The sequence below is a fragment of the Amblyraja radiata genome, chromosome 25 (assembly GCF_010909765.2).
Source record: "Amblyraja radiata isolate CabotCenter1 chromosome 25, sAmbRad1.1.pri, whole genome shotgun sequence".
NCBI classification, from domain to species: Eukaryota; Metazoa; Chordata; class Chondrichthyes; order Rajiformes; family Rajidae; genus Amblyraja; species Amblyraja radiata.
In genome coordinates, this window is record NC_045980.1 from 19,816,256 (window position 1) to 19,837,267 (window position 21,012).

The 21,012-nt window shown below is 46.9% G+C and overlaps 1 protein-coding gene across 1 annotated transcript in view; it reads left to right on the plus strand.

Moving 5' to 3' along the window:
• The first annotated feature begins 1,971 nt into the window (after positions 1-1,971).
• Positions 1,972-21,012, plus strand: part of scarf2 (scavenger receptor class F member 2) — a 66,203-nt gene continuing 47,162 nt past the window's right edge. Inside the window, exons 1-4 of the mRNA XM_033043371.1 lie at positions 1,972-3,242; positions 3,984-4,042; positions 4,137-4,238; positions 8,286-8,802. Of these exons, the coding sequence (XP_032899262.1) occupies positions 3,100-3,242; positions 3,984-4,042; positions 4,137-4,238; positions 8,286-8,802 (821 nt within the window). The 5' untranslated portion in view covers positions 1,972-3,099. The remainder of the gene's footprint in view (positions 3,243-3,983; positions 4,043-4,136; positions 4,239-8,285; positions 8,803-21,012) is intronic.

Genomic DNA, 21,012 nt, shown 5'->3' on the forward strand with positions numbered 1-21,012 from the left:
TTATCACTGTAAATGGCTCAATTTTAATCATGTATTGTCTTTCTGCTGAATGGATAGAACTCAAACAAAACACTTTTCACTGTACCTTGGTACACGTGACAATAAACTAAACTGAACTGAATTCAGTTCATAAGTCAAAGGAGCAGAATTAAGCCACTCGGCCCATCGAGTCTGCCATTCAATCATGGCTGATCCATCTTTCCCTCTCAAACTCATTCTCTTGCCTTCTCCCCGTAACCTTTGACACCCATACTAATGAAGAACCTGTCAAACTCCGTTTTAACAATACCCAATGACTTGGCCTCCACTGCCGTCTGTGGCAATGCATTTCACAGATTCTCCACCCTCTGACTAAAGCAACTCATCCTCATCATTTGGGACGACAGATGGCACAATGGGCTAAGTGTTCGGCTGGCAACCGGAAGGTAGCCGGTTCGAATCCCGCTTGGAGTGCATACTGTCGTTGTGTCCTTGGGCAAGACACTTCACCCACCTTTGCCTGTGTGTGAGTGATTGGTGGTGGTCGGAGGGGCCGTAGGCGCAGATTGGCAGCCACGCTTCCGTCAGTCTGCCCCAGGGCAGCTGTGGCTACAGAAGTAGCTTACCACCACCGAGTGTGACTGAATGAATAATGCGATGTAAAGTGCCTTGAGTACTAGAAAGGCGCTATATAAATCCCATCCATTATTATTATTATTATCTCCTTCCTAATGGTGCGTCCTTTTATCCTGAGGCTGTGCCCTCTGGTCCCAAACTCTCCCACTAGTGATAACATATATTCCGCATCCACTCTGTACGTTGACGTGGAAGCGATGAGAATTCCACCCACCGACACCAGTTTCCAGACACGTTATGGACAAATCTGAATGCAGTGGGGAGCCTGTGTGTGAAAATGTTCCATCGTATACGAGACGAAATAACAGTAAAGGCCCCAAAAAACATCAGATTCCAGCTGTGTGCGTGTGCATGTCATGCATGTGTTCCTGAGTACATGCATGTATTAACATTGAAGAAAGGCACAACTCGACGGGTCAGGCAGCATCTCTGGAGAAAAAGTGATGGTTGCCATTTCAGGTCGGGACCCTTCTTCAGACTGCAAGTAGAGGGGAGGGAACTGGAGGTAAGAAAAGGCCAAAATAAACCAGGATCGGCAAACAGTATTAACATTAACAGGTCAGAAGAAGGGTCATGATCCAAAACGTCATCTATCCAAGTTAGAGTCATAGAGTGATACAGTGTGGAAACAGGCTCTTCAACCCAACTTGCCCACACCGGCCAACAATGTCCCAGCTACACTAGTCCCACCTGCTTGCGTTTGGTCCATATCCCTCCAAACCTGTCCTATCCATGTACCTGTCTAACTGTTTCCTAACTCAGATTCCTAATAAATATTTTCCCCTTCACTTTGAACCTATGTCCTCTGGTCCTCGATTCCCCTACTCTAGTCAAGAGCCTCTGTGCATCTACCCGATCTATTCTTCTCATGATTTTATACACCTCTACAAGATCACCACTCATCATCCTCCAGCCCTCCAAGGAATAGAGACCCAGCCTACTCAACCTCACCCTATAGCTCAGACCCTCTAGTCCTGGCAACATCCTGGTAAACCTACATCATCCTCGTAAATGTTTAAGAAGGAACTGCAGATGCTGGAAATTCGAAGGTAGACAAAAGTGCTGGAGAAACTCAGCGGATGAGGCAGCATCTATGGAGCGAAGGAAATATTTCCTTCCTATTTCCTTCACTCCATAGATGCTGCCTGACCCGCTGAGTTTCTCCAGCACTTTTGTCTATCTTCATCCTCGTAAATGTTCTCCGGTGGTGCTGGAGGACTATGGTTCCACCAGCAATGATATGTGGGTAGGTACAGGGAGAGGAAAGTGGAAACAAGGAACTGCAGATGCTGCTCTATACCAAGTGGCCCGCTGAGTTTACACCAGCCCCTGGTATAAACCAGCATCCGCAGTTCTTTGTCTGGGTACTCTGTAACTTGTCAGACTCGCTGTTTATTTGGTTTCCTTGAACGTTATCCCAGATGGGTTGTTTTTTTTCCGTTTTCTGGGATCTTTTTTTAACATTCCCTGACTGCTCGGACCGCGCTTGACGGCTCTCGGCTTCTGCTTTCGGCAGCGAACGGTAACGTTTCGTGAGCTCCTGGGTCTGTAGCAAAGATCTTTTGGTCTGTGCTCAGTGCAGAGAGCAGCCAATTCCACAACACCTCTGGGAGTTGTGCTGAATTCAGGAAATGGGGAGGTCACGCCGACAGGAGTTTATAAAAGTCGGGCAGTGAGGGGAAGGGTAACTCTTTCGTCGGCCGTGCGTGGGAGCCTACAAGCGACTGATCCACGGTCTCTCTCGCTCTTCAAGTTCCGAGCGAGGAGCTTGTATCGAATTATTATACGGTATCGAATCAGGAATTTACCTCCTTGTGCGCGCTCTGGTGGAGTAACTCTCCCGACTGCTGTTAATCGCTGCCAAAACTCTCTTTTTCACTCTCTTTCACACACGCGAAGAGAGGAGGGGAGGGAGGAAAGAGAGGGAAAAGGGGAAAAAAGTAGTGGACAACACTGGAACACTTCTGGGAGTGCGGCGAGGATTATTTACCGGCTGGAGGATGCAGCAGCGATCGCGGAGAACAGACGCCACCGGGATAATTTAAACAACACTTTCTCCCAGCAAGAAAACAAAAAAGACCGGACACGTTGGAAGCTGGGATTGAGGCAACTCATTTGTGTTGTTGTTGTTGAACAAGGATTGCAAGAATGGAGAGGACTTGGTAGGCTGGAAACCACAAGTCTGTCTACTGCTTATTCTCTCGCCGTGGAGTGGTTTGGAAGAGGGGTTTCTCTGGGATTACACACCCGGAATGATGCCTGCAGAGTGAGAGTGGCTGGATCGAGGGGTTGCCAGCTCCCCACGGCAGGATGACAACGGGCAGTGTGTTTCTACAGTGAGAGGGGGTGGCGGATGGCTGACGGCTGAGGCTCCCTCCTCTCTCTCTCTCCCCCTCTCTCTCTCTCTCTCCACCCCCCATCCCCCCTCTTTCTCTCTCTCCCCCTACTCCCCCACCCCTAGCCACCCCCTCCGCTTCTCCGGCCATGCGAGGGATACTGAGACCAACTATCCGGACAATGCAGAAGGGAACGGGCGGCTGCGTTTGGGCTGCCCTCCTGTCTATAACGGCCCTGATCCGTGGCCAGGAACTCAGTCCTAGCGGTAGGAATGTATGCAGGACACAAGGGTAAGATGTTGGGGTGATTGGCGAACGGGGTGTGATGGGCTGGGCTGGGGTGGGGTGTGAGGTGAGGGGGTAGATATTTCTCGACCCTGGTATCCTCCGCTGGAAATACTCTGAGGAGGGGCAACACTCTGGTACAGCGTTGCCCTCCCCCCCCCCCCCGAATAACATCTGGACTGTCCCAACCTTTCAGACAGATGTTGGTTCAGCCAATCCGCCATCTACGTTATTCCAATGTAACTTTTGCTTGCACGTAAAACTCTTCCCATCTGAAAACCATCTCGACCACATCTGGAGATGAGTTCTTCTCCTCTTCTTAGTGTTTGTTTTAATATTTTAGTTTCCCTGCTATAAGGGGGCCGGGATGCGCAAGTGTTAAAAAAAAAAAAGAATACTGGGAGGGGGTGTGATTAATGGGCGGGGGGATGTCGAGGTGTGAACCCCCCCTTTCAAACTCCGGTACTGGGATGAAAGGAGTCTGGCCCTCAACGTTTGACCCGAGAGTCGGGTCATTAATGAAATGGCTGCAAACCACGGGACCCGGGGTGTGGTCTGAAATGTCTTGGAAATCAAGTAACGGAGGGGGCAGAAGTTTCATGGCCGTGGAGTTGTTTCATAGCGGCGGAGGATGGATGGGTCACAATTTACAATGGGAATAGGAAACTGTTGGTGCTAATAAAGCTTTGTGAATAATGACAATACATTTCTGTTCTTGGTTCTCCCCCTCCTCCCCCCTCCTCAAAGATCTTCTGCCCCTATGTGTTGCCCTGGGTGGAAGCAACAGCATCAAGAATGCCCTATAGGTCAGTAATTTTCCGACGCTTCTTCGCTTCCCTCCAGTTGTTAACCTGTCCCCAGTGACTTGATTGTCTGTTCTCTTTCTCCCTCTCCCTCCAGCTCTCTGTCAGGGCAACTTCACCTGCAAAACGAAAGAAATCTGTGTCAGACCCAACCAGTGCCGCTGTAGACATGGATATTTTGGAGCCAACTGCGACACCAGTGAGTCAAACCCGAGCCGTTGTTGTGAACCGGGCAAATAAAAATCCACCCCCCAAGTCTGTGCTGGAGTAACTCAGTGGGGTCAGGCAGCATCTCTGGAGTTCAAGGATAGGCGACGTCTCTGTAAGACTGCGAAGACCAGTCTTCACTTAGCCCAGCACTTTGTGTCTTTCTTGGTAAACCAACATCTGCGGTTCAGTGTATCTCCATTAAATCCATACAGTTGTATAATGAAGGATCCCTACCCCCTGTCCCACTTAGGAAACCTGAACGGAAACCTCTGGAGACTTTGCGCCCCACCCAAGGTTTCCGGAGGTTGCAGGTGGTTGCCGGAGGTTGCAGGTAGTGGAAGCAGGTAGGGAGTACACACTCCCTCCCCTTACCAATTGATCTATCCTAACTCTGGTTTATGTGGTAGAGTTTGATGCAATGACTCTGCACCCTGCTAGATACAAATAACCTTCTCGGATGATGTAAATGTAATGATGCCATCTTGCTTCCATCCTATTATCTAAAGCCACTCTCACCATCTTTAAAGTTGCCATCTCATGATTTAGCAACATTAATGTGACAATTTGCAATCTGGTGGACAAGTTGCAGAAACTAAGGGTTTACCAGAATGCTGCTTGGATTGGAGAGTATGAGCTACAAGGAGAGGTTGGGCAAACTTGGATTGTTTTCTCTGGAACGCCGGAGGTTGCGAGGATCCCTGATGGAAGTCTATAAAGTTGTGAAAGGCGTAGATAACGTCAGAGGTTTTCCTCCCCAAGGGTGGAAATGTCAAAGACTAGAGGGCATAGCTTGAAGGTGGATTCAAGGAGATGTGCGAGGCATGTTTTTTTACACTGTGGGTGGTGGGTGCCTGGAGCATACTGCCAGGGTTGGTGGTGCAGGCAGATAAGATAGTGGCATTTAAAAAAAACTTGAGATAAACACATGGATATGGAACGAGTGGAGGGATATGGATCACGTGCAGGAAACAGTTAGTTTAACTTGGCATTGTGTTTGCCATGGACAATGTGGGCCGAAGGGCCTGTACTTTTCTATGTTCTTGATGTTGTTGTGCTATCAAGGAGGAAATCATTGGATATGCCCAGACGAGATAATAAATATTGCAGAATCTAGTTGTGTAAATAAATTAAATACATTGTGTTAAATAATTAGCAGAAACCATTAGAACAACTGTAAGCTTGTGATTGATGCAAATTTGGTATATAGGAGATAAAATATTGTGATGTCACATCAGCTGAAGGGTACCTTAATAGAATGGTCAGGGTTATATATTAGGGGCCACAAAGTTATAATTCAGGGATCCCCAAGGCATTTCCCCATCAAAGATATGGAAATGACTTCGTTCTAGAGCTGTAGGCCCAGAAACAGGCCCTTCTGCCCACCTTATCCAAGCTAACCAAGTTGGCATACTGGGCTAGTCCCATTTGCCTGCATTTGGCCCATAGCCCTCTATACCTTTCCTATCCAAATGGTGATGAGCGCTGGTGACTTAGCACCATTGGCACCTGATCAGTAAGAGTACAACAGAGCAGATACAGCTAGATTTATTTTCCAGGAGGAATGATACCCCACTCAGGGGTTGGCACCAAGTCATAAATGAAAGTTAGTGCCAGTAAGTGCCAATTATTGTGCGGTGGAAGGAAATGATACAGTCGAGTTAACATGGAGGACAGGAAGTTGCGTGTAGGAAGGAACTGCAGATGCTGGTTTATACCAGAGATAAACACAAAATGCTGGTGTAACGGTGGCGCAGCGGTAGAGTTGCCGCATTACAGTGAATGCAGCGCCGGAGACCCGGGTTTGTTCCGGACTACGGGTGCTGTCTGTACGGAGTTTGTACGTTCTCCCCGTGACCTGCGTGGATTTTCTCCAAGATCTACGGTTTCCTCCCACATTCCAAGGCCGTACAGATATGTGGGTTAATTGGCTTGGTAAATGTAAAAACTGTCCCTAGTAAGTGTAGGATAGTGTTAATATATGAGGATCCCTGGTCAGCGCGGACCCGTTGGGCCGAAGGGCCTGTTTCCGCACTGTATCTCTAAACTAAACTCAGTGGGTCAGGCAGCAGACTTTAGAGATACAGCATAGAAACAAGCCCCTCAGCCCACCGAGTCCACGCCAACGAACGATCACCCCTTACACTAGTTCTATCCTACACACTAGGGACAATTGCAGCACAGCATCTCTGCTGAAAAGGAGTAGGTGACATTTTCGGGCGGGGACTTTTCTTCAGACATTGTAGTGGGGGGGGGGGGGGGGGGGGGGGGGAAGGGAAGCTGGAAAAGAGGTGGGGCAGGACAAAGCCTGGTGAGTGATAGGTGGATACATGTGAGGGAGGACTATTGAAAGGTAGATGATTATACAAAGGCCGGCACTGTGATGATGCTGCCTCAATATAGAGTCAGCATCATCAGGATGGATAGGAAGGAACTGCAGATGCTGGTTTACGCCAAAGAAGGAGCCTATCTGAAGAAGGGTCTCGACCTGAAACATCACCCATTCCTTCTCTCCAGAGATGCTGCCTGTCCCAGCGAGTTACTCCAGCATTTAGTGTCCAGCATCAGAATGGGGATGTAATAATGAAAGTGTTGAGCTGAAGTGCTGGAACAGAGTGTGAATAAACAGGAGTTTGTCAGGCAAGGAAGATGCGATGAGTTAGTTCTCAACATTTCACACCAGAGCCGCTTTTATTGATTATCTACATGTGGATTTAGAAACGCGCAGGGGGATAGAGAAAATAACCTGAACACGAGTAACATGATTGTTGCTATGAATTAACCAGATGTGATAGATGAGGAATGATCGACAGTTGGTTCTTGACAGTAAGGATATTGTATACCGTGTTCCAAGCATGTCTAGTTACACAGCTTCAGGATGAGGGCTATAATCTTTAAATTCAAGCTAGGATTTCAGGAGAAATATCACAAAGCATTTTTTTATGCCAAAAAGGTTTTTTTTTCATGACAGCTCTCTCCCAAATGAATGTGGAGACACAAATAAAACCTGATTGATAGGTTTTGTGCAGGAAGGAACTGCAGATGCTGATGTACATCGAAGATAGACACAAAGTGCTGGAGCAACAGCGGGTCAGGCAGCATCTCTGGGGAAAGGAACAGGTGATGTTTTGGGTTGGGACCCTTCTTCAAACTAAAAGTGGGGGTGGGAGGGGGGGGGGGGGGGGGGGGGGGGGGGACTGGAGGTAGGAAAAGGCCAGAATAAATCAGGAATAAACAGATGACCAAGGAAGGGTGGAGCCTATTAAGGCCCATTATTGGCTGGGGAAGAGGTAATAATGAATGGATACAAGGATGCGGACAGTGGAAAGAGTGGGACGACTAGGGTGGGGGAGTAATGGAGTTAAGTAATGGAGATAAGAACGTCTGCGGCGCTCAATGCGTGGTGGAACATTGCCACAGGTGAACTGCTTTGCAAGAGCTGAGATTCAAAGACATGAATGGGATTCGTCAGGTCTCTGTCTAACGTACGGGTTTAGGTTTATTATTGTCACGTGTACCAAGGTAGAGTGAAAATCTTTGTCTTGCATGCTTTCTAATCAAATCCGATAATACTAGACATAAACACAATCAAATCGAACTGAAGTACAACAGGCAGAAGAAAGTGGAATATACAGAGTGCAGAGTGTAGCTCTCTGCATTGCAGCACAACAGTTCCAGAAACAACATCTAATGTCCAAGATAGGGTAAAGGTGAATTGTACAGTACCCAAGCTTATAGAGTTAATTGGATGATACCCTGTCCTACGGAGGTGAATTGGACAGTACCCTAGTTTATTAAGCTGAATTGGACAATATCTGTTTGTGAAGGTGAATTGGACAGAGTCCTAGTTTACAGAGGCGAATCGGAGAGGAACCTGATTTATGGAGGTGAATCAGATGGTTGACTAGCCTAGGGGTACAGTCCATGTTTATACATTGGCTACCAGAATGCAGGCATCACAATCCTCACAAGACATCTGATGAACACAGGTCAATGGCACCCTTTAAGTGAATTATTTCCCCTCCTCCCATCTTTCCAGAGTGTCCTGAACGATTTTGGGGACCAGACTGCAAGGAGATGTGCCTGTGTCACCCAAATGGCCGCTGTGCAGACGCGACGGGCAAATGCACCTGCAACCCCAACCGCTGGGGACCCACCTGCAACAAAATGTGCCCTTGCCACAACGGGAAATGCGACCAGGACACGGGCAAGTGCAAGTGTGACCCCCACCGCTGGGGAACCACCTGCTCCAACATCTGCTACTGCAGCACCAACTCCCAGTGCGACCCGAAGACGGGCAAGTGCATCTGCCAGCCCGGTTGGTGGGGTCGGTCGTGCTACAGCCAGTGCCCCTGCAACAACTCGCCGTGCGACCAGATACAGGGGAGGTGCCAGTGCAAGGAGAGGTTCTGGGGACCAAGGTGCGAGCGGTGCCAGTGCACCCACGGGAAGTGCAACCCCATCAATGGATCCTGCGGCTGCTATCCAGGCTACAGGGGCAAGTACTGTTCGGAACCCTGCCCCGCCGGATCCTATGGCCATGGGTGCAGAAGGAGGTAGGTGCGACAGTGTTCATAAGGTCATAAGTGATACGAGCTGAATTATGCCATTCGGCCCATCTTGGCTGATCTATCTTTCCCTCCTAACCCCACTTTCCTGCTTTCTCCCCATAACCCCTGACTCCCGTACCAATCAAGAATCTATCATCTCTACCTTAATAATATGCATTGATTTTGTTGATTCTGGTGCTTGCTACCAAGTGAAAGGTCATTACATTTAAGAGCAAACGGCACACAGTAGTGCAGCGGTAAAGTTGCTGTCTACACAGCCAGAGACCCAGGTTCGATCCTGGTCACGGGTGCTGTCTGTATGGAGTTTATACGTTCTCCCCGTGACCGCATGGGTTTTCTCAGGGTGCTCCAGTTTCCTACCACACTCCAAAGATGTACAGGTTTGTACGTTAATTGGCTTTGGTAAAAATTGTAAATTCTCTCTAATGTGTTGGATAGTGCTGGTGTATGGGGATCGATGATCATCATGGACTCGATGGGCCGAAGGGCCTGTTTCTGCACTGTATCTCTAAACTAAACCTAAAACTAAAGCTGGTAGAGCTGCAGACACACAACGCCTGAGACCCGGGTTCAATCCTAACACAAGCTATAGAAGCGGATCAATTATTAATTTTAAAGACATGTGGGCATATATATATAGATAGGTATGGTTTAGAGCTTTGGACCAGATGTAGGCAAATGGGACTAACCAAATTGGATAGCATGGTGGCGCAGCTTGTAGAGCTGCAACCTCACAGCGCCAGAGACCCGGGTTCGATCCTGACTAAGGGTGTTGTCTGTGCAGAGTTTGCACGTTCTCCCTGTGACTGTGTGTGTTTCCTCCGGGTGCTCCGGTTTCCTTCCACATCCCAAAAACTTGCCGATTTGTAGGATGATTGGTCTCTGTAAATTGCTCCTAGTATGTAAGGAGTGCATGTGAAAGTGGGGTAACATAGAAGTATGGTGAATGGGTGATCAATGGCCAGCGTAGACTCGGTGGGCTGAAGGGCCTGTATCCATGCTGCAATTGCTACAGAAAATGTTCCATGCTTCAGACTGAAGTAGGGTCCTGATCTGAAATGTCCCCGATCCATGTTCTCCAGAGATGCTGCCTGACCCGCTGAGTTACTCCAGCACTCTGCCTTCTTTTGTAAACTAGCATCTGCAGTTAGAGTCATAGAGTCTTACAGTGTGGAAAGAGGTCCTTCGGTCCTACTTGCCCATACCTGCAAAATGTCCCATTTACACTAGTCCCACCTGTCTGCATTTGCCCTGCGTTCCTCTAAACCTGTCCTCTCCCTGTACCTGTCTAAATGTTTCTTAAACGTTGTGATAGCACCTGCCTCAACTATCTCTTCCGACAGCTCACTCCATAGACCTAACACCTGTTATCCCTCAGCTTCCTATTAAATCTTTCACCCTGCAACTTAAATCTAAGTCCTTTGGTTCTCGATTCCCCTATTCTGGGCCAAAGACTCTGTGCATCCACAGGACCTGTAGTTGGTTCAATTTCAATTTAGTTCAATTTAGTTTATGGTGACCCCCATGATTTTGATGGAAGGGGGTTCACTGAAGCTAACACTGTTAAATGTTGCAATCTTGGTCATGGGTTCATAAATCTGACACAAAACCTGAAACAAATGGAGTCTGAAGGAGGGTCCAACACGTCACCCATTCCTTCTCTCCAGAGAGGCTGCCTGTTCCACTGATTTATTCCAGCTTTTTGAGCCTATCTTTGGTGTAAACCAGCATCTGCCATTCCTTCCTACACTAATCGCTGTGTAAAATAACTGACCTGTTATTTCGAACAATGAACGTTCCTGCCATTGGTGATAATTGATTGTAAATACTAACAAAGCTAACACCAATTCCTTTGGCAAATCAACAGACAATAGACAATAGACATTAGGTACAGGAGTAGGCCATTTGGCCCTTCGAGCCAGCACCGCCATTCAATGAGTTCATGGCTGATCATCCCCTATCAGTACCCCGTTCCTGCCTTCTCCCCATATCCCCTGACTCCGCCATTTTTAAGAGCCCTATTTAGCTCTCTCTTGAAAGCATCCAGAGAACCTGCCTCCACCGCCCTCTGAGGCAGAGAATTCCACAGATTCACCACTCTCTGTGAGAAAAAGTGTTTCCTCGTCTCCATTCTAAATGGCTTACTCCTTATTCTTAAACTGTGGCCCCTGGCTCTGGACTCCCCCAACATCGGGAACATGTTTCCTGCCTCTAGTGTGTCCAAGCCCTTAACAATCTTATATGTTTCAATGAGATCCCCTCTCATTCTTCTAAACTCCAGAGTGTACAAGCCCAGCTGCTCCATTCTCTCAGCATATGACAGACCTGCCATCCCGGGAATGAAACTTGTAAACCTACGCTGCACTCCCTCAATAGCAAGAATGTCCTTCCTCAATTTAGGGGACCAAAGCTGCACACAATACTCCAGGTGTGGTCTCACTAGGGCTCTGTACAACTGCAGAAGGACCTCTTTGCTCCTATATTCGATTCCTCTTGTTATACAGGCCAACATGCCATTCGCTTTCTTCACTGCCTGCTGTACCTGCATGCTTACTTTCATAGACTGATGTACAAGGACCCCCAGATCCCGTTGTACTTCCCCTTTTCCCAACTTGACGCCATTGATAGTACCTTGAAAGAGTATGGATATTAGGAGGAAGAAATATTGCCAATAATGAGATTATCACTTGATAATACCACATAGACATCATAGGAAATGGCACACCATTATATCAATGTGGATATGGTTTTCATTGGGAAAAGATGCCACAGATACAGTAGTGTTCGGTTTCACTTCCTCTGTGATTGTATTAATTACTGAAATGGTTAAAGTGGTAAGATTGGCAAGTGTGGAGGAAGGAACTGCAGATGCTGGTTTATAACGAAGATAGACACAAAATGATAGAGCAAAGCGGGATAGGCAGCATCTCTGGGTAGAAGGAATGGGTTTCGGGTTGAGACCGTTCTTCAGACTAAAGATGCTTCAGTCAAGGCTTCAAAAGGCTTCTGCAGTTCCTACACAAAAGATCAAGTTGGTTCTAATCTCCAATAATGAGGTGCATTGTTTTGCTGCCAATTCAAACCAATGACACCCTACTTTCCATGCACTTCCCTCTTGGAAGATAAGGGGTTAATTAGCATTTGTGTAGCCTTGCAAGCATTCAGTGTGTTATAAGTAGAATTAGAGGAAGTGCATCTAAGCCTGTAGGCCTGATGTTGACTGAATGACATCAGTTTGTTTCTTTGGACATGGTAACAGACAACTTTCACATCCACTCCCTACACACTAAGAGCAATTTACAGAGGGCCACCTAATTATAACCTACAAACCCACACGTCTTTGAGATGTAGGAGGAATCCGAGCACTCAGAGAAAACCCACATGGTCACAGGGAGGACGTGCAAACTCCACACAGAGATGACATATAACAATCAAAAAGTCACTGTGCATAACCACAAAATTAGTGGAAACCCACCCCCTCCAAGTATGTAGTGCAACCGAAGACAGTCCAATGGGCGGCACAGTGGCTCAGTGGTAGAGTCACTGCCTTACAGCACCTGAGATCTCTGTTCGATCCTGACCACGGGTGCTGTCTGTAAGGACTTTGCACGTTCTCCCTATGACCGCGTGGGTTTTCTCTGGGTGATCTGGTTTTCTCCCACATTCCAAAGACGTTTCCTCCCACACACCAAAGGTTTGTAGGTTAATTGGCTTCTGTACATTGTCACTAGTGTGTAGGATAGAACGTGTGTACGCGGTGATCATTGGTCGGGGCGGACTCGGAGGGCTGAAGGGCCTGTTTCCACGCTGGATCTGTAAACAGAGCAAATCCAGTGTAAATCTAGTTACTTTAGTAAACAAACAGCAAGGTGCTGCAATAATGGCAATAACATTGACTAGATAATCCAATTTTTAGTGATAGAGGTTCAGGGATCAATAAAGGCCAGAACACTCTGTTGAATCTCCCTGCGCTTCTTGGAAATGATGCTGGGGGGTCTCCCACCATCCCAGAAGGGGGGGTATTCAGAATTCGGTTTAATGGAGGCGCAAAGAACTGCAAGCGCTGGTTTACAAAAACAAAACGCAAAGTGCTGGAGTAACTCAGCGGGCCAGGCAGCACCTCTGGAGGACTTGGATAGGTGATGTTTCTGGTTTTCACCCTTCTTCGACGGATTGTAGAATGGGGTTTCAGTTGAGTGGCTTGGCTGAGGGACAGCATCTTCATTGGTGTAACATATAATAAGCATTTGACGACACTGGGCCTATATTCGCTGGAGTTTAAAAGAATGAAGGGGGACCTCATTGAATCATACAGAATAGTGAAAGGCTTGGATAGAGTGGAGAGGATGTTTCCACTAGTGGGAGAGTCTAGGAATAGAGGTCCTAGCCTCAGAATTAAAGGATGTTCTTTTAGAAAGTTGAGGAGGAACTTATTTTGTCAGAGGATGGAGAATCTGTGGAATTCTTTGCCACAGAAGGCTGTGGAGGCAAAGTCAGTGGCTATATTTTAGGCAGAGATAGATAGATTCTTGATTAGTACGGGTGTCAGAAGTTATGGGGAGAAGGCAGGAGAATGGGGTTAGGATGGAGAGATAGATCAGCCATGATTGAATGGCGGAGTAGATGATGGCCAAAATGACCTCATTCTACTCTTCTCACTTATGATCTTAAGATGGAAAGAAAGCTGGAAAAGAGAGGTGGGGCTGGGATAAAGCCTGGCAAGTGATAGGTGGATACAGGTGAGGGGGATTTTGACCGGCAGATGGGTGGACTAAGGTGGACAAGATGGGCTTCAGTTTAATGGCTTGGCTTCTTCTTCTTCTTCTTTCGTGTGGCGTGCACAGCCTAAAGTTGTTGGACAACTTGTTCTATTTGATCTTCCGTTAGTGCATGTCGAGTTGATTGCATTAGTTGAAACAGGGCGGACCACGTGAAGGTTGCAATCTTCCACCCCAATGGCTTGGCTGAGGCAATACCTTCATTGGTGTAGCATTCCCATAGGAATAAGGATGGGTCACTTGCATAGCTTGGGGGCTAACTCATTAGAAGTTTTTAAAGTGGATGTAGACCAAACTTTTTCTAGGATTGGGGGATTGAGGGCTTTGTGGCGTAGTAGTAGAGCTCTGATAGTATAGTTTAGTTTATTGTAGTCACGTGTGCCGAGGTACAGTGAAAAGCTTTTGTTTGCGTGCTGTCCAGTCAGTGAAACAACTGTGCATGATTACAATCAAACCACTAACAGTGTACAGATACAGGATAAAGGGAATAACCTTTAGTACAGTAAAGTCAGATTAAAGATAGTCCTAGGGTCTCCAATGATGTAGATGGAAGATCAGGACTGCTCTCTAACTGGTGAGATGACAGTTCAGTTGCCTGATCCTGGCAACTGAACTGTCCACTGACTGGTTAGCATGAACAGCTGGCACTGAATCTGGAGGTGTGCGTTTTCACACTTCTGTACCTCTTGCCTAATGGGAGAGGGGAGAAGAGGGAGTGACCGGGGTGAGACTCGTCTTTGATTATGCTGGTGGCCTTGCCGAGGCAGAGAAGAGGAATTGAAGCTTGGGAGAGATCAGCTATGACATAATGGTGAGCAGGTTTGAGGGGCCTGGTGGTCTTCTCCTGCTCCTGTTCTTGTGTTCTTGCCAGTCACTGGAAGCTTTGATCAACTGATCTAGTGGCAGCAGCAGCAACAAATGAGCCAGCATTAACACTAAAATTAATTATTGGGAGGAGCATGAAACATCCAACCACAACTAGAGAGCAGACCTGAACTACTATCCACCTCATTGGAGAAAATCGGACTATCTTTGATCGGGTGTGTTTGTGTGAGAGAGTACATAGTTAGTTAGTTCGTTTAGTTTTTTGTCGCATGTACTGTGGTTTGGTGAAAAGTTTTTTGTTGTTGTGTGCTATCCAGTCAGTGGAAAGACTATACATGATTGAAATCAAGCTGTCCAGATTGTACAGATACATGTTAAAGGGAAAAACGTTTAGTGCAAGACAAAGTCCAGTAAAGTCCGATTAAAGCTAGTCTGAAAGAGCTGGAGTAACTCAGCGGGTCAGGCAGCATCCCTGGAGAACATGGATAGGTGATGTTTTGGGTCAGGACTATCCCAAATCAAAATGTCACCTGTTCATGTTCTCTAGGGATGCTGCCTGACCTTAGTTTAGATTGGTTTAGTTTAGTTTAGAGATACTGCGTGGAAGCAGGCCCTTCGGCCCACCAAGTCCGCGCTGACCAGTGATCCCAGTAGACTAGCAGGATCCTACACACACCAGGGACAATTTATAATTTTTATCAAAGCCATTGAACTTACACACCTGTACATCTTCGGAGTGTGGGAGGAAGCCGGAGCACCCACGTGGTCACATGAAGAATGTACAAACACAGCACAGACAGCACCTGTAGTCAGGATAGAACCTGGGCCCCTGGCACAGTAAGACAGCAACACCACTGCTGCACTGCACTACTGTGCTGAACTGCTGAGCTACTCCAGCATGTTGTGCCTTTCCTCAGTACACCGGCATCTGCTGTTCCTTGTTTCTACTTATTTAGTTTTGCAGAAATTACTCTTGGTATTGATATCACAGTGGTGTAACTGGTGGAGCTGCAGCCTCACAGCTCCCATGAGCCAGGTTCAATCCCCACCCCTGCTCTGTCTGTGAGGAGTTTTCACGCTCCCCTTGCTCCGCAGGTTTGTCAATTATTTCTCGTATCAAAATCCATGTTAGAGGTATTTAGATATTTGGATATTGAATTAATTAAGCAGTAGTTTTTTAGTACTTTTGGAGATACAGTGTGGAAACTGGCCCTTCAGCCCACTGAGTCCATGCTAACCAACGATCACCTCGAACACCAGCACTATCATACACACTAGGGACAATTTACAGAAGCCAATTAATCTATACACTCTCTGGTGTGTGGGAGGAAACTGGAGCCCTTGGAGAAAGCCCACATGGTCACAAGGAGAATGTACAGTCTTCGTACAGACAGCACCCGTAGTCAGGATCGAATCCGATCTCTGGAGCTGTAATGCTGCTACTCTATCGTTGTACCACCGTGCTGCCCTATACAATGTGTGGTTGGTGCAGGAAAGTAGCACTGAGATAAAAGACCAGTCTAAACTGGCAGAATAGCAGCGGAAGAACTCGAGACCAAGTGGCCTATTTCTGCTTATATTTCTTATGTTGAAACTGCAAATAGTTTTAGCACATGGAATGTCTACTCAAAAGAATGTTATTGTATTAAAAACATATCCATCGCTCCAAGACTCTGAACAGAGAGTTTGTTCCAGGGGTGAATTATTTACTCAGAACAAAGCACTGAGCGCTGGAGAAACCCAGCGGGTCAGGCAGCAACTCTGAACACCCAGTTAAAATGTCACTCTGCCGAGGTGAGTCAATTGTTCAAGATGCCCAAAGAGGTGCTGAACTGGTTCATGGAACATTCCAACAGTAGCTGATCTCTGCTGGTGCCGGGACAGTCTGTAAGCTCACAGCCTCAGGAGGTGAAAGGAAGATAAATTTAGAGTACGAGTCATAGAGTCATTGAGATATACAGGATGACTACAGGCCCTTCAGCCCAACCTGTCTCTGCCAACCAAGATGCCCCATCGAAGCTGGCCCCATTTAAACCCATGAGACCATAAGATATATGAGTAGGTGTAGAATTAGGCCATTTGGCCCATACAGTCTACTCTGCTATTCAATTGTGGCTGATCTATTTTCCCCTCTCAACCTCATTATCCTGCCTTCGCCCTGTAACCATTGACATTCTTACCAATTGAGAAATTATCTATATCCGCTTTAAAAATACCCAATCACTTGTCCTCCACCGCCTGCTTCCTCACAGCGCCGGAGACCCGGGTTCGATCCTGACCTCGGGTGCTGTCTGTGTGGAGTTTGCACATTCTCCCTGTGACTGCGTGGGTTCCCTCTGGGTGTTGGTGGGCTAGGTGAGCTGAATGGTCCTGTTTCCATGATGTGTCCCTAAACTAAAGTTGGGATCAGTGATGGTGAGCAATATGTCAGGAATCCAGCTTGTAATGACTATCACTGACTCCGTTTGGAAAGTGCCTGAATGTGGATGTTATGATGATCGATTTGGTTCAATCATCATGTTCTCTGCAATTGAACGGCACCAACCAGAAACGCAGAGCTACGTGGCTGTTGGCACTTTGGAATGTGTCACATCAGGAAGAGTTATTCCCGGGTCAGGGGTGGAGCGGAGGAAATTGTAAACCAAGGTCATACTCTTTAACTGAGTGAAACAGTGGGGCAGCGGTGGAGTTGCCACCTTAACAGCGCCAGGGATCTGAGTTCGATCCTGACCTCGGGTGTTGTCTGTGTGGAGTTTGCACATTCTCCAAAGGTACAGGTTTGTAGGTTTTATTGGCTTCTGTCAACTGTCTCTAGTGTGTAGGGTAGAATTAGTGTATGGGTGATCGATGTTTGGCATGGACTCGGTGGGCCGAAGGGCCTGTTTCCACACTGTGGCTCTAAAAACTATATCTGGGTTAAAGTACAGAACCTCATGTGAAACTGGACCAGTGGACTTGCAGATTGTGGCAGGAAGGAACTGTAGATGCTGGTTTACACCCAAGTCAGACACAAAATGCTGGAGTAACTCAGCTGGACAGGCCGCATCTTTGGTAGAAGGAATGGGTGACGTTTTGGGTCGAGCCCCTTCTTCAGGTTGAAAATCAGGGGAGAGGGAGACACAGAGGTAAGGAAGTGTATTGTGCGAGAACAAGACTGAGAACAAGGGGATGAGGCTCAAGGAAAATGTCGAATAGATCATTGTTAGCTAGGACAAGGTGACAACAAAGCAAAAAGAAATAAAATGTAATCGAGGACAGTCAGACTGGTCGGAGAACTGGGTAAGGGGGAGGGAGGGATGGTGAGAAAGGGAAAGCAAGGGTTACTTGAAGTTAGAGATGTCGGATTGTGGGCACTGATTGGAAATGAGAGGCTGAAATGATCCTACACAGATTGCATGACTGTCTGACAGTGTTCCTGAGCTGAGAGAGTGGGAGCAAGCTGGGAGCAGGCACGTGACACAGCTGGGAACACTTTAAAGCGAAAACATGTGGAACCTTTCAAATAAGATCCCGAAAATAAGGCAAAGAAAGATGTAAAACAATCTGCAGAGCAGTCTAGACAACAGGAAGATTAGATCAAAACAGGCAGTGAGCTGCAGTTTGTGGGCAGCCGATCGGATTATTAGTTTAGTTTAGTTTAGTTTATTATTGTCACGTGTACCGGGGTACAGTGAAAAGCTTTTTTGTTGCGTGCTATCTAGTCAGCGGAAAGACTATACATGATTACAATCAAGCTGCCCACAGTGTACATATACAGGATAAAGGGAATAACTTTAGTGCAAGATAAAGTCCAGTAAAGTCTGATTCAAGACAGTCCGAGCAACTCCAGTGACAGGATGGTTCAGTTGCCTGATAACAGCTGGGAAGAAACTGTGTAGGAAGGAACTGCAGATGCTGGTTTGCACTGAAGATAGACACAAAATGCTGGAGTAACCCAGCAGGACAGGCAATAACTCTGGAGAGAAGGAATGGGTGACGTTTCAGGTGAGTCTGTAGAACGGTCTCGGCCCGAAACGTCACCCATTCCTTCTCTCCAAAGTTGCTGCCTGCCCTGTTGAGTTACTCCAGCATTTTGTGTATATCTTTGGAAGAAACTGTCCCTGAATCTGGAGGTGTGCGTTTTCAGACTTCTGTACTTCTTGCCTGATGGGAGGGGGTTAATTCAATGAGGCCAGCTGTTTGCGTGGTGCCCTCCACTCTCCTACCCTACCACAGTGGGCACTGCCAGGCATGGGGGGGGGGGGGGGGGGGCAGTTTGCCACAATGTTTGTTTGTTTGACAACTCATTACTATCCCCACGCAAAAACGTCAGGTATCTCGAATCAAGAGAGTTTAATTGTCATGTGTACAGGCAATGGAACAATTAAATTCTTATTATTATAGCTCACAGCTAACAATGGCCTCTTCCCTTTATCTTGGTTGCTTTTTTGCATATCTTTCATTCATTTGATCTATATCTCTCTACATCACCATCTATATCTCTCGTTTCCCTTTCCACTGACTCTCAGTCTATAGATGGGTCTCAACCCAAAACGTCACCTATTCCTTTTCTCAAGAGATACCATCTGACCCTCTGAGTTACTCCAGCTTTTTATGTCTTAACCAGCATCTGCAGTTCCTTCCTCCACAAATTCTTACTGCAGCTTAACAGGCCTGTAAATGCAATAACGCATACGGCGGCACAGTGGGGAAGCTGGTAGAACCGCTCCCTCACAGGATTCGATCCTGACCTCGGGCAATGTCTGTGTGGAGTTTGCACGTTCTCCCTCTGACTGCGTGGGTTTCCACCAGGTCCTCCCACATCCCAAAGACGTGTGAGTTTGTAGGTTAATCGGCCCTCTGTAAATTGCCCCCCACTGTGTAGGGAGTGGATGAGAAAGTGGGATAAAATAGAACTAGTGCAAACGGGTGATCGATGGTCGGTGTGGAAGGTGGGCTGAAGAGCCTGTTTCCATGCTGTATTTCTAAAATTGAGACTGAAACTAAACATATAATAATCAATAATACAATAAACTAATAGTGGTAATATTAAGGGGGTAACCATCATAGTGGTTAACCAACGTCCATAAAGCAATCAAAGACGCAGTGTATTGAAGATCATCATTGCTGAGGTAGTGGTCAATGTTGTGCAGTGTTGTGCAGTGTTCAACATAAAGGTATTTCCACTTCCCAATAGTATATCTGGCAGGTTGGCATCCCAGAGTCATAGAGTTATACAGCACGGAAACAGGCCCTTCTGCCCAATGTCCCCATGCTAACCAAGATGCCCCATCTACACTAGTCCCAACTGCCCCCGTTTTGCCCACAACCCTCTAAATATTTCCTATCCATTTACCTGTCCAAATGCCTTCTAAATGTTCTTATACAGTAGTACCTGCCTCAACTACTTCCTCTGGCTGTTTGTTCATACACCCAACACCCTCTGAGTGAAAATTTTGCCCCTCGGGTTCGTATTAAATCTTTCCCCTCTCACCTTAAACCTATGTCCACTGGTTTTTGCTTCCCCTACTCAGGGTAAATCACTCTGTGCTCCCTATCTATTCCCCTCATGATTTTATACCCCTCTATAAGATCATTCCTCATCCTCCTGTGCTCCAAGGAAGAATGTCCTAGCCTGCTTAACCTCTCCCTATATAGCTCCATCCCTCGATTCCTGGCAACATCCTCATAAACCTTCTCTGCAGTCTTTCCTGCAATTGTTCCACCACCCCATGATACTTAATGAAAGCTGTTCCTCATAGCGTTTCTGAGAGATCTAGGGTCTGTGCATGCAGATTGCCAATTGCAATGAGAAGTCATGAATTCCAAGGGGTAAAGTTTTAGTCCGTCCAACCTCTCCCTGTAGCTTATGCCCTCGAGTCCTGGCAACATCCTCGTAAATCTTCTCTTCACTCTTTCCAGCTTAATGACATCCTTCCTATAGCAGGGTGACCAAACCTGAGCACATACTCCAAATGCGGCCTCACCAACGCTCAGAGCAGGCATTTGTTGCACAGGATAATTTTTCTTGAATACTTTCCGCTGTGCATGCTGAGCAGAAGTCAAAAGACATAAATGAACCACAGTTCTTAACTTGGGCTCTGAAGTTATGAGGAAGGGCTCAGGGGATGAAGCTGTTTACTGTATTAAATGGAGCTCTGTGAGGACTTAATATTGTGCGAGGAATGCAGATGTAGGTTTAAGTGAGGATATGTTTTGAACTCTGAGCCTCGATCTCGATGACGTACGTTTAATTTCACGAGGCTTAAGAAACCAAAGGATAAAGCTATTTTCTTTGCTCTCTCAAGCCGCAGTGTTGAATGTGGAACTGAATCACAGCTGAAAGCAGTTCTTGCTGAGCCAACTAGCTTCTCCAAGTGTGAGAGATGGCCAGGGATTGCTGGATGGACACAAAAAGCTGGAGTAACTCAGCGGGTCAGACAGTATCTGTGGAGAAAAGGAATAGGTGACGTTTCGGGTCGAGACCCTTCTTCAGACAGAAGAAGGGTCTTGTCCCGAAACATCACCTATTCCTTTTCCCCATAGATGCTCTCTGACACGTTGAGTTACTCCAGCTTTTTGTGTCTATCTTCGGTTTAAACCAGCATCTGCA